Source organism: Lactuca virosa, chromosome 8, assembly GCF_052849685.1.
Source record: "Lactuca virosa cultivar CGN04683 chromosome 8, Lactuca_virosa_CGN04683_v6, whole genome shotgun sequence".
Taxonomy (NCBI): Eukaryota; Viridiplantae; Streptophyta; class Magnoliopsida; order Asterales; family Asteraceae; genus Lactuca; species Lactuca virosa.
In genome coordinates, this window is record NC_136433.1 from 106,896,184 (window position 1) to 106,911,178 (window position 14,995).

Genomic DNA, 14,995 nt, shown 5'->3' on the forward strand with positions numbered 1-14,995 from the left:
CTTTTGATTGATTCATTAATGCCGTGTAACCTAAAACATTTGTCGAATGTTTACTATCATATATATGTTTATCCAGCCAAATATCAACTTACATTTGGGTCGATTAATATCCGCATTAATGAACACATAAACCAAAATATTAATTTCTTTATAAATTAATTTTTACAAAAGAAATCACTTTACCGAGAAAATAAATAATGTCATAATTGAATTTAGTGACAACCAAAAAATCATAAAATCTTTCCTTGATAATATTTTAACAAAATAGTATATACGGTGTAAATAAATTTAAGAACCAAATTTGCTAATGCCAGTACACAAGCCGATTACTATTAAATTTTGGCAACTTTCTCATAATTAAATACTTGATTCTTTAATATTAAATATTAAACAAAATTCAATCCATTCAAATTATCGTTAATTCGGATTAATATTAATAAAAAAAACAATTATGTGCAATAACGAGCATCCAACATATTTACACCATATATAAAAAAATCATGCTACCTACCATACACATGCATACTAACAAAAATGTTAAGTGTGGTAGTTGTACACAAGGTTGTCAATAAACCCGGAAAATATATGTGGTGCCATACACATCCATTAGTGGGAGAAAGAATGTGTACTACATGTCTCGTTATAAGGAGTTACCACAAACAATTAAACATATTTAAAAGAAAATTTGACTGGATATATAACTCGTAAAAGATACACACCCAAATCTTTTAGTTCACATACTAAAACACAACAACAGCGAAGAAAAACAAATCCATGCAGTTTTGCTCCCAACAGCAGCAAAAGAAATACATACGTATACAGAAGCAAGTATGTTTAATACGAAGTTCAAAATTACATATCTTAACAAACAATTTTCTATTATAAATCTTAAACCTTTTGAATAGGCAGATTTAGTAATCTTAAACAAATCAAAAAACTTTCTATTAACAGATTCAAGAATGCTCTGATACCAATTGTTGGTTATATTGATAACCAAAACATAAACGCGGAAGGATAAACTTTGGATCTTTAATCTAAAATCTGATTAAAAGAAAACTTAAACATTAAAGAACGATTACATACCTGATTTCATTATGATCTTCGTATCTGAAAAACTATGGTTGAGTTTTCCAGTTGATCTCAAGACCACCTCTAAGAACCCTCAGCAATGAGACTCACGAATTTGTTTATGTAATTTCACGTGTCTTGATCTGCTCCTCATCACATGTATATATATATATATATGGAGATAAACCCTAGTGTGAGAGATGGAATGGATCTTGAGGATCTTGAGTCAAACCGGGAACTCAACCCATAAGGTAAGTAAATATACTATAAATCGGTCCATCAACAATTTATATTCTTACCATAATAACTGGATTTAATTATAACATTACATATATATGATGTGGTCCCAAAATTATCTAACACGTATATAAGTGTGCATATATTTGGATGAGAATGGAGTGCTATTTACGTTTGTTAGTTGTTTATCATCAAATTCATAAAGGTTATAACTTAGCCATAGTTAGTTTGTTATATTCTATACTTTTGTGTATAATCACAGCAAATTATAAATTTAACTGTAATTGCTACTTTACAGAAAAACCTGATATATTTATTACCAACGAAAATATGTGGAAAATTATTATGTGGGTAATCTATGGAAAACAATAGAGGGATAATCCGTGAGAAACATGTGGTGGATAATTTGCAGGTATTCTTGGTAAAATATTTATGGGTGATCCGTAGATAATCTATAGGAAAAAAAATTAACCACCAACATTTACCTGAATCCATGGATAAACACCATGACCCACGGATTTGATTGTGGATGAAGGTTTCTTTTTTCCTCTCCATATCTAACAAACAAGACTTTGGAAAAATTTACCTAATTTATGACAAATATTGGTCTTACATAATATGTTATTGCAAACGACAATGCACCGTTTTTGGATGTTCATGCATCTATGGTGTATCTAAACAAGATTTGACATTTTTTGAACAATAAATCTAATTTACTCCTAAATTCGTAAATGTCTGAAACAGGAACCTCAAAAAAGGACAAAACCTGATACCGCTGGCTAGAAGCTAAGTGACATTTAACTGATAAAAATGAACCAATAATCGCCAAAGTTTTAAAATGTTAGAATAATTTAGAACAACAATCAATGCGTAACATTAAGACTGCTTAATAAATGTAGATACCGAGATATAAAGCTAGGTGACAGTTTTGACATATATATTTGTTTATAAATGGATCCATTTAGCTTATATCCAATGCCAAACAAGGGCAAAGGTAAACCCTACGAAGAGATCGATTCGAGGGTATAGTTACATTATTTTAGGCACACGTACGTACGTCGTCTTACCAAAGCAATTACAAGAAAATCTGCAATGGACATCCATCCTCCTATATGCATGATATGAACCTTAACTACAAGTATACATATATATATAATTTTTTCATGTGGGTGGGTCATCCATCATCCAACCCTTGCTTATTCATTCCACTTCTTGCATGCAACTCAAAAACAATAAACCATCCGATCAACAAACAGCTGTTTCCTTGCTCACCACACCGTTATCCGCCACCTGGTCATCGAGCAGCTGAGTTGGCGGTGCTTCATCCATAATAGACTCGATAATATCTTTAGTATTTAAAAAACTCGGTTGATTCGTTGAAGACAACATCCTGGCCCACATCCGATCCGTTATCACAACCTTGTTTTGCATCTCCGTGATTCTCTGCAAAACTCAACTCATTTCAGGTTTGACTTTGACCCAAACTTTTTCAAGGGTATAATTGTAATTTCAACTTACGTAAAACGGTATGTAACATTCTCTACCGTGGACCGGGCCCACAGTGCACCCGGTGTATCCAGCCATGGCTCCATGAACCGCACTTTGAGCGAGAAGAGTGCTGTAAACGTTATCTGATGCGTTACTTGGAACAGCTCGAATCATGTACGTAGGATCTGCCATTTAAAAAAAAAAAAAATTTTATCGACTGCGTTATCGAATCATGTTGGTAAAATGACGAATATACCCTTCGTTACCTATATATTTTAAGTTGATTTCCATTTCTGTTCGGTTCTTGAAATGACCCTGATTATATAAATAAATCAGAAAATTTGGTTACACCATGGTTGACTATTGCGGTCAAACATTCTGACGCAACACAGTATACTGGACTGGATGGGACTGGACAAGCTTTTGTACCACCTTTATGGGATGGGGCTTGACAAAATCATTGAAATTTTTGTCCTATTAACAGGGCCGAACACAGTACAACCTGTTATGTTATGTTGTGCACTGTGTCCTGTGTACTGTATACTGTACGTACCTTGATCTTTTGAGATAACCACAAGCCAATGTCGTCTAAAAGCTTGTTTCCGGAGGCATCCTTGTTGTCGGTGGCTCGTAAGCTCTCAGCCACAAGTTCTTGTCCTGCACCTTCTGCTACAACAATTACCATATGCCCGTTTTCTTTTATTCTTTTTTCTATATATTCAAAAAGACCACCAGGTCCTTCAAGATAGAAAGGTGACTCAGGGATCAAACAACAATCAACATCTCGGCTTGCAAGAGTCGCATACATTGCAATAAACCCTGCATAAATATTTAAAAAATTTAAACCACAAACAATTCATTTTATTTAATCTTGTTTTATAAAACTTACCACTATTACGTCCCATCAACTTAACAAGTCCTATACAATTCTCATTGCTCTCTGACTCAACATGTGCTGCGTTAATCGCACGTTGAGCCTCCTCAACAGCAGTATCAAATCCAAATGATTTATCAATAATCTATAAAAACAAGATCAAAGTAATGAAATTTATTTTAATCGTAGGAGACGAAGGACTAAAACCGACAATACTTCAATTTAAAGTACCGGAATGTCATTATCGATAGTTTTTGGAATCCCGATAACCGCAACTTTAAGACCACGTCTTCTAACTTCCTGTATAAATACAAAAAAATGGTTACACTTTTCTTCATTAAAAAGAAGTAATTTTGTTTCAATCTTGAAGATTATAAGAAAATTAGGAAACAAACCTCGTAGATAGCAGACGCCCCTTTTTGTGTTCCATCTCCACCTATTATATATACCTGAAATACACAAAACCATCAAGGTTATACTTATATATAACAAAAAAAAAAATAGTAATATTACTTGTGTTTGGTGCTTTATAGTTTATATAATAACCTGATTAATTCCACGATCTTCAATGCTATTGACTATCTTTTTGTTATCATAGCCACCTCTTGATGTCCCGATTATGGTGCCACCTCGTTTATGAATACCATTAGCAACTTTAGGTGTTAGTGGTATTGTATTTCGGGAATAAAATCCTTTGTATCCACCCTGCATATGAATTAAAGTAGGATATAATTAAAAGATCATACTCAAAAAAAATTTATGAAGGAAAGTTGAAAGAGTTTTTACTTACTTCAATCCCTTCGATTCTTGTAACTCCATACATATCATGTAAACTACAAACTATTTCTCTAATCACGGTGTTGAGACCTGGGCATAGGCCCCCACATGTTACAATACAAGCATGAACATCACCTGATTTAAAATACACCTTTTGGCGGGGTCCAGCGCGTCGAAAATGTATGCCACGAGGACTATTGGCATGAACTACAATCTGTAAAAAAAGACAAAAAGGATGACATAAGAACATAATATTAAACTTTTCTTAGCCATTATATGCTAAAACATTCTTAAGAATCTAATATTGAATGTAGAATATCAAAGTATTGACCTTCTGAGCAATGGTGTCATCCATATCTACAAAATACTGCCTGAAAAAACACAAGAGCTAGTATAAGAAATTAAGAATCAGCTCTATGCCAAATTTAGCCTTGAAAACAAAGAGGGAAATGCTTAAAAGGGCCAAAATTGTCAACTTACTTGACCACTGCATATGCAGGATTATCTTGAAGAGGATTTGGATATGTCTGCAACAAATCATACACATAAATATCAATAAGATACGCTACATCTAAAGATATGATCTTCTTCTTGTAAGCATGATTAGATTTGAGTCTCTTCACATGGGAAAGATGAGGAGATTTGGATATATGTGTGTGTGTGTGTTTCTGCTTGCTAAAAGGTAACCAGAATTGAAGTATGCCTAACTTTAGTTTATTGTTTATAACGAAAATTTTGAACTATAATTATGATAGTTGATTCACTTGTAAACTTAGACACCAACTTCAAACTCACCTACTCTGGTCCCAACAAATCAGGATAAAAAATGAATTGATAGAAACTAATCAATAATCAGAAGAAATTTTAAGATGACAAAATTGGTGAGCAACCTTCATCGGACAGGCATGATTAATGGAAATAAATCAAAATTCCCAAAATGTTCCTCAAACTAATTTGCCCAAAAGAAATCAATGGTTTTAATAAATTTTAGTGAATCTAACGAAGAACATAAGCTCAATCATGTGTGTGTGGATGTGAAATGAAAGCGATAGAACATACTGGAAGATCAGGGATGTAATCGGTCAAATGAGGAACATCTTCAAGTACGTAGCCATAGTCGCCGGTGACAACCTTCGGTTGAGATAACGCGGTAGTAGCCGACGGCGGACTCATAATTGAACTCTGAGGTGAAACTTTCAATTTATCTTTTCTTCTGTTAGGGTTATTCGTCTTCCGATTACGAGTATTATCGCTGCTTAACTTGAGAGCGCCGACAGTAGAACTGTTAGTTACAGAATGCATTAATGATTGAGCAACAAACCTTCGAATTCAGCTAAAACAACAACATAAATTTACACACAACATCTCTATATATGAATCGAAGTGGAAATCGATCCGGAAAAAGCAGATTGAACACCAAATTAGACTAAACTAAGTTTGATCTTTTCCCAATTTATTGAAGTTTGACTTTGAATTAACTGATTGCATGTGTTTCTGGATGCAAAGAAACATGTGGAGGTGTCTGTTTTTAACGAGAAAATATAAATTTCGATGAAAAGTGGGATTTTGTGAACGGTTTATAGAATTTCTGGGGGAAGAAGCATAAGAACAGAGGAAGAGTTTGGAAATGGCAGTTAAGGGCTTCAACTATTTAAGAATATCGGTTTTGGGGTGAATTGCTAAAAGATCTTTAAGTTTAGAGATTGTTCTTTTTTGGCACTCCAACTCTTGTTTTATTCTGAATTGACCCAAAAAAAAATTACATTTAAGTGATTTTATCTTCCTCAAACACCTAATATTATAATGACTCATATATCTCTTTTCACAAAGAAAAAAATAACCACAACTCTATTAGGAATATACTTAAATGTCAGGGGGTTTTATGTCATTACCTCTAAATTAAGGGTCTTTGAAAAGAGAAAGATCGTATTCATAGGAATAATCGATCCTGTAACTAGCAACCAAATATTTAAAACCCATTGTCAGTTTGTCACAAATGAGTATTCCTGCAAAATTCTGTTTTTTAGTAAATTAAAAATTAGGAGTTTTATTAAAATATTAAAATATATATATTTTTAAATATACAAGAATAACTCTTGTGGTTGAGTGGGGTTGTGAAGTAGTAGAAAACAGATTCGGATATGACCGTACCAAAACGAAAGAACAATTTTGAACATATAAGAATCGAAAAAGCAAAGTGTATAATATCTGTTACATATTTAAATTAATTATAAATACATAATAAATATATTTTATGCATTATAAACCAAAAAAACAAAAATATGTCTGAGAACAACAATGCTGAACACAATTTAAACATGTAAACTATGGAAATTTAGAAGTTTACCTATAACCTCAATGATTTCTTTCATTTTGTTGTAACATGATGGGGGCTTGTATGTATTGATGATAATATATTATTTTATTAAAATTATTTGCTGACAAGGTGACTTGTTTAGTTAACGATAAATAAATAATATAAAACGGAAGTCAACAGTATATCTTTTTTCCGGTATAAAGTGTAATAAACATTTCTTTGTGGTTCATATTGTTTGGAATCTTCTAGCGATCATATGGTATATTCTACTTTCTATTATTCCTTTCTTTACACGGCCCATAATATGTATATTAGACGAATTTTTCATTTTACTTAGAAATATTACATAAATTCCGCAAATTTGATGATGACATTAAGTCTTTAATCTTACTAGTGATGATGTTATTATAAGTTGTAGCCTAGAAACATATTTGAAGAACATGTTTGAAAATTACATTTAAACGAAGAAGATGTTCGAAATTTATATTCAAAATTCATAAAGAGTATGAGATTTATATTTTCAAACTAGATTTTTTTGAGAATTATGCTTGAAACACATAATGAAGTTCAAAAAATTTAGATTTTAACAAAAAAATGAATTTTCAAACTTGTATTTTGTCAGAAAAAAAAAATAAGTTTGAAAGTCGAAAAGTGTTCTAAATTCTGCATTTTTGAACTCCAAGCTCATTTCCTTAGTTTGCAAAAATGTGGGTTCTTTTCTGATATACCAATGATATGTGATCATTTTGATGTATATCCTATTTGTGATTGCACAAATACTTTTTTTTTTAATCTTATTAGAAGGTAAGTAACTAAATTTTCATGTGAATAAAAACAAATGATTAGTTGTAGATTTATAATACTTTTTAAAACTAATGGATTTTGAAAACAAAGAAATAACTTATTGTTTGTTGATAATAACCCTAGAATTAAAGTACATGAAACATAACTTAAGTAGCTAATTAGGGAGGAGGGAGTCATTCCCTCCCAACCAACTGAACCCACTGTCACATCACTTTTTCTCTTTTATTTTTATTCATCTTTCCCAACCCACAACATACGGAAACTCTATCTTTTTGAACTCACTCAACCCACTCAATTAAAAAAAATACAAAACAATCAAAGGTGACATTTTAATTAGCAATAGAGTTACCGGCGGTACCACTCCCGCTTCAAAGGGTTGGTTAATTGGTTTCACTAACCCACTTCATCATCTCTCTCTACTTTCGCAAGCAGGGTATCGAACCCAGGGAACGGTAATAATTAAACTAACTACTAAAATTATCTAATTAAAACTAACAATAAAAAGAAGGATTTTCTCTAGTTTTACAAGACTAAAAACTTAAATAAATGACTAACATTTAAACTAAAATAACTAACAACTAGTGCAAATAAAAGGTACTAGATTCAATATTAAAAGAGACTTCTGTTTAGGTTCGAATCATTTATTCCTATGGTTGATTTCATGGCAAGTGCAATGGATTAATTTGTCATTAGCTACCGATTTAATTGTGATTAGGTTCATATTCATTATTATTACTAATCATTAACAAACTAATTATTTCAAAAAGTGGCCAATTAATTAAACTAGCAAGCTTACTAGATTACAGGATCAAGTGAGACTTGTAATATTAACTAAATTTATCAATTTAATTAACTCATGTATGGTTGTTCATCATACATGCCTACACATTGATTTTCTTATTTTTCTAGTTAATCCTAGGTTCATAATCACTAATACTAGGCATACAATATTGTGTTCACAAATCCGTATGATTCAAGCAATTAAGATGATATTCATGCAACTCAATAACTTGACTACTAACAGAAAAAATAATCATACTCAACACATAAGGGTCTTTAACAACCTCAACAAGAAAAATTTACCAAATCTAATTAATCCAACCATAAAATCAAACCATAGTTATAAATTCATCTAGCCTAAAGAGAAGGTATGAGTTTTAGCTCATATTTACAGCAGAAAACATCTCAAAAACTAAATCTAATGGTTGAAACATATTCTAATCAAAAGATTAAGGGAAAGAGAATGAATTTTGCCTTTAGATCTCTTCCAAATTGGTATCTAGGGTGTAATCTCGAGTTTCAGAGTTCCAAGAATCCTTTTCTTCGCTGGTTAGTCGCTCCAAAGTTTCAGAGAGAAGTCCTTGTCTCGTGAATTTGTGCCCTTTATATAGTTTTTTGAAAACAGGGGAGACTCATCGAGTCCATAGACCGACTCGCCGAGTCCATCACTTAAAATCCGTGTACCGTAAGGCACCTGATGGTTCGCGAATATTCGTACCTACTCGACGAGCTGAGGACTAACTCGCCGAGTCCTTCCCTCTTTTTGCTTAATTTCTTCTTTCTTAATTTTCCGAGCTTCCGTTTGCTAATCTCGCTTCCTTTTTAACTCGAGCATGTCTTTTAGGCTGAAAATACAAATGAAGTATAATTAAGTACCTTTTGTCCAATAATTGTGTCACACCCCCGGACCAGACGGCGGAAACGTCCGAAGGCGGGTGACTTCATTATGCAGTATCATAACAATTGAATATAAATGAAACAGAGCAATCCAAACATCATACATTGAGATAACAAACTTACATTGTTTACATATTGTATTCGTCCTTCGAGTTACACAAAAGAGACATAAGCAGAAAAATTCCAAACTACAGCTAAATAGTCCTGCATCCGCGTCCCTTGTTACCTGCTTACTAGATCCCTGAGAATACAAGTCGTTTTGAAAAGCGTCAACTAAAAAGTTGGTGAGTTCATAAGCATTTTTGTATAAAATAGTTTTACACTTGTTTAGAATCGTTCTCATTGTATTTTCAGAAATTCGATATTTTCTATGAAATCGTTTAAAGCCTTGCTTTGAAAATCATGGATATATGTGTGCATGTCGTTACTTTGGTTCATCCTTATAAGGAGTAATTTTGAAAAGTAGTGTAATTTGTAAAGGCGAGCTATGTTCGAGAATAGTTCTTTTGAGTAGTAATAACCAACCGTTTCCAGAAAATCCCCTATTTTCAAAAAGAGAATATAGTTGTCAATCTTGTTTTTCTTATCGGGTATAGTTGAGAGTGCGTTCTAGTTATCGTTATCGAAATCGTATAAAATCGTTTTCTCCAGAAAATCCTATATTTTCTGCTATAAAATATTCGTAAGTTATGTTTCCAATTGTGTATACTTACATGTGTGTGTGTGTGTGTGTTAGTTTATCGTTTTCAAAATCGTTTACAAACGTTTTCCCCATAAAAATTCTATGTTTTCTTATTGGTAAAATGGCAGTATTAAGACTCTAATACTTGTTAGGTGAAAGAAATCAACATGGCGATTGTGGACATTCTACGTAATGAAAAAGGACAGTCAACACAACAAATGCAGACCATCACTACCATGCGTAGGACAGTCAACACAACGTGCCAAAATTTATTTATGAGGTTTTCCATGCATAAATTTCTAGATAACATAACATATTCTAGTGAGTCGTTATAACCATACTAATATGACCGATACCTGTTTTGGCGTTTCTCAGGCGCCCTTGTTTTGTTAAAGACATTTGTCACCCTAGACTGGTCGGTCTAGCTGTAGCGAACAGCGAAGGTGCGGGGTGTCAACCCCGTATAGATCTATACACAAATTCCCGCTCTCCCTCCAGGAGACTCTGGCTATAACTCCTTACAGGACTTTAGACGTACACTAATATTTTTATATTTAGGTACTTTTGAGATTTGTCTGACTAGAATATTAACAACCTTTTGAGCAATCGTTTGAGATCCATTATTTGTTAGATAAATAATGATATTCTTACTCATTGAATAGAAATATCGTTTTCGTTCCATATCGTACATTGTGCTTGTTAACTGGATGCTTCGTGTTCGTTCTGTTTCGTTTATTGAAAAAAATAAGCCATTTTGAACGTTTATCAAAATGACCCAACATTATCGGAATTGGCAAAAATGGACTTTCCTTTCTATAAATTGTCGGCTCAGGCCCATATTAGTCAAAAGAAAAGTGTCAAGTTATAATTTGTGTAAATTTATGACTGCAGGTTATGACACGTATTTTCTGTTTTATGACACATAGAACATTACTTATGTTCCTGAAGTTTTACGACAGCAGTTTATGACATGCAAATATTTTTGTCATGAAAACTCTGTTTTCGTATATTTTTCTTGATAAAATTATTTATATTAAATATTTATAAATAATCACTAATAGTTTGTTAACCTGGTAAAAAGGTCATGAGTAAGATATAATGTTCCATGATAAACCTGGTATTTATGTTTGGCCAACAATGATCCAAAATATTATTATTTCCATAATTTAATCATTTTCAAAATATTTTGTCCCACAACTTGTTTAAGTTAATCTTGAAGCAAATCCTTATAGTTGTTGTTATAAAAATTTGTGACTTATACTTGGTAACATACTAGTTCTTGTTTCCAAACATGATTTGTGAAATATAATCCAAACTCTTGAGACTTAACCAAAATCTCGAGTTTTTGGACTTTTTATAAGGGGTTTCATACTTAAGCACATGTAAGATGGCATGCATACACAATAAACAAATAGATCATGATTTACACAAGACTTTGACTTGTATCCTCCCCCAAAAACAATAAAAATCTCGAAAAAGTAGGGGTATGAAACTCACATTGGTTTAGTTTGCAGGGTGATTTGAAGAGATGTTGAGGAGTTTCCAAGTTTCAACACTTGAAAGGTCCTTTGAACTTTAGAGTATCCTAAGAATAATTTTATGTGTAAAAATAAGGAAGTCTTAGGAATAATGTGAAGAATCACTAGTCAAAGAAAATGAATACTTACAAAAATCTGGAAATTTTCTTTGAAGGAGTGGAACTTGAAGCTTGAAGGAGTTGAGAGCACTCTTAGAAGTTTACTGGATGTGAAAGTGAGAAGTGGAATATGTGGAGGAAAAGAGAAGTTCACGTATTCTAAGTGGAGGGATAAGAGTGACATGACACTTGCTTGGAGGACTGGTGTACAAAGTTTAGTTATCCATGGATATTTTGTGTTTAACTGGGATTTGCATGGGAAATGAAGGATTTGCATCACATCATAAAGTCAAACCCTTATCTACTTAGAATCTCTTTAAAAATATTGGGTATTATTTTATATAATATGTTTAAAATAATCAATCGTGGCATATAATAGGGGTTTAAGGGGTCTAAGATATGAAAAATACGAGTTTGGAGGAATTCCCAACGTCAAAATATCTTAAAATGAAGAAAAAGTCCGAAATGGACAAAAATCCGGAGTGGAATCTTGCTCCTGCGAGGGTCCGAAGTCAAATCCCACAATTCCGAAGCCATTCACAAAAATCCGGAGTCATTTAGCAACTTCCAGAGTCAACAAGGCAAGTTCTGAAGCTGCATGCTCACTTCCGGAGCATTTCCCTCGGATCCGGAGTCAGGTGCGAATTCAGTAGGTCCGGACCGAGGTGCGAAGCTGGCTAGAATTCTGAAGCAAGTTCTAAGCGACGTCCTTCCAGAGCTTAACCTTCCGGAGCATGCGAGGAAATCCAAAGCAATAGGGGTTCCGAAGTGAACTAGGGTATTACGGAATCCATCAGAAGTTCCGAAGTAGAGAGGGGTTCCGGCCCAAGAGGGTTCCGGACCAAGAGGGTTCCGGACCAAAAAGGGTCCTTTGGGTTTTCTCCTTAGGTTTTTAGCTGTTTTCAACTGAGGAAGGTACATACAGAGATTTGAGAGAGATTTGAGATACGTGGAGAGATTTGGGAGAGATTTCATATACTTGGAGAGATTTGGGAGAGATTTGATATACTTGGAGAGATTTGGGAGAGATTTGATATACTAGGAGAGATTTGGGAGAGATTTTATATACTTGGAGAGATTTGGGAGAGATTTCATATACTTGGAGAGATTTGGGAGATATTTGAGATACATGGAGAGATTTGAGATACATGGAGAGATTTGCATTCTAACTTTACATGGTCCATTAGGAACCATAATGTACACTTTTAATGTGTTAGCACAAGTCTCACAATAGTTATTGCTTACATGAGGACGGAATTTCCTAGCCAAAATGCTAGTTGTGACAAATTGAGACAAAATACCCAAAAAGTATTAAGATATTAGACAAAATATATGACTAAATATGCACATATCAAGTTCCTATTTCCTTTTAAAGAAAAGAAGTCTTAACTGATGTTTATGTGGTTAATCGTATTCCTACTCTATTGAATTCAGGAATGTTTCCTTTTGAGAAGTTATATGGCCACTTACCAGACTACTCTGCTCTACGAGTTTTTGGATGTACCTGTTATGTTCTTCATCCTTATGTTGAGAGGAACAAGTTGGGACCAAAATCTACTATTTGTGTATTCTTGGGGTGTGGTGTTGGACAGAAAGGATATCATTGTTATGATCCTGTAAGTCAAAAGTTATATGTTTCCCGACATGCCACCTTTTTGGAACATATTCCTTTCTACTCAATTTCTGCTACAAACCATAATGTAACGAAGTCAGATTTTCTGTATATTGATCATTTTGATGAGGATACAGAGGCTCGAGATTCACCTATTCTGTCTGATCCTCCAGCTCTGGACACGCCCCCATCTTCAGAGAGTTCCTCGACTTCTCCTGAGTCCGCACCTTCGACTGTTGAGATTGAAGACCCACCTCCACCACTCCTCAGGAGGTCTACTCATCCTATTAAGTATTAAGCTTACTGATTTTACCTACTCTACATACTCAGGATCATTTGCTTCATTTATAGCGAGCATCCACCATCTGTCTGAACTTGAATCGTATAGAGAAGATGTATTGGATCCTATTTGGCATAATGTTATGGCTGAGGAACTCACTGCTCTTCATCAAAATCATACATGGGATTTGGTTTCCTTTCCTCCAGGGAAACATACGATTGGTTGTCGTTAGGTGTACAAGATAAAAACAAAATTTGATGGGTTTGTTGAGCAGTACAAGGCCAAATTTGTAGCAAAAGGGTATTCCCAACAAAACGGTTTTGACTATGAGGAGACTTTTTCCCTAATGACAAAGATGACGACATTACGTACTATGATTTCAGTTACATCTGTTCGACAATGAAAGATCTTTCAAATGGATGTCAAGAATTCCTTTTTGAATGGTGACCTTCATGAAGAGGTTTATATGTCTCCTCCCCCAGGAATTTAGCACCACTCGGGTGAGGTATGTCAGCTTCCCAAATCTTTTTATGGTCTCAATCAAGCACCATGTGCTTGGTTTGAGAAATTCTCCACAATGATTACCTCTCTTGGATTTGTTCAGAGTAATCATGATTCGGCTTTGTTTATTAGATGCTCAAGTGCAGGACGGATTCTTTTGTCCTTATATATGGATGACATGATTATTATTGGTGATGAGCATGGTGGTATTGAGTCTTTGAAGCATGATCTAGCTCGTTGATTTTCTATGAAGGATTTGGGCATGCTATGTTATTTCTTGGGTATTGAGGTAGCTCAGTCTAAGAAAGGGTATCTTCTTTCTCATACTAAATATATATCATACTTGTTTACACGGGCAGGCCTATCTGACAATCGGAATGTAGATATTCCACTTGAAACCAATGCACGGTACTCTCCTGCTGATGGTGTTCCTTTATCCAATCTAAATATTTACAGGACTATTGTGGGAAGTTTGGTTTATCTCACAATTACTCATCCGGATATTGCTCATGCTGTTCATGTTGTCAGTCAGTTTGTTATTGCTCCTACTTCTGTTCATTGGGGCTTTATACTCCGTATTCTGAGATATCTTCATGTCACTCAGTTCCAGACCCTCTTGTTTCCCTTGACGTCATCTCTCGAGTTGCGTGCCTATAGTGATTCTGATTGGGATGGTGGTCGTCATGATCGAAAACCCACCACCGGATTTTGCGTGTTTCTTGGAGAGTCTCTCATTTCTTGGAAGAGTAAGAAAAAAGACGTTGTTTCTAGATCTTCTACGGAGGCTGAGTATCGTGCTATGGTTGTGACTACATATGAGATTATCTAGTTACGGTGGCTTCTTGCAGATATGGGGGGTTCACATTTCTTCACCTACTTCCCTGCATTGTGATAACAAAAGTGCGATACATATTGCGAAGAATTATGTTTTTCATGAGCATACGAAGCACATTAATATTGATTGTCACTTCACCCGTCATCACTTACAGCTCGGGACCATATCGCTTCCGTTTGTTTCATTCACCTTGCAGCTTGCTGATAT

The 14,995-nt window shown here is 34.2% G+C and overlaps 1 protein-coding gene across 2 annotated transcripts; it reads right to left on the reverse strand.

The window, feature by feature from the left end:
* Positions 1–2,215: 2,215 nt before the first annotated feature.
* LOC145129402 (ATP-dependent 6-phosphofructokinase 6-like) lies at positions 2,216–6,073 on the reverse strand. Of its 2 annotated transcripts, XM_079064097.1 has the most exons (13): positions 5,805–6,073; positions 5,504–5,726; positions 4,925–4,971; positions 4,776–4,815; positions 4,458–4,658; positions 4,214–4,372; positions 4,063–4,116; positions 3,899–3,967; positions 3,683–3,812; positions 3,347–3,612; positions 3,060–3,108; positions 2,824–2,978; positions 2,216–2,748 (listed from the first exon to the last, which is right to left on the reverse strand). In XM_079064097.1, exons 1-13 carry the CDS (start codon positions 5,807–5,809, stop codon positions 2,551–2,553), a joined length of 1,596 nt encoding a protein of 531 aa, XP_078920223.1. In that variant the 5' UTR covers positions 5,810–6,073; the 3' UTR covers positions 2,216–2,550. The 2 variants fall into 2 exon arrangements, with proteins under 2 accessions (XP_078920223.1, XP_078920222.1); XM_079064096.1 differs by having other exon boundaries at positions 5,504–6,073.
* Between the last annotated feature and the right edge of the window lie 8,922 nt (positions 6,074–14,995).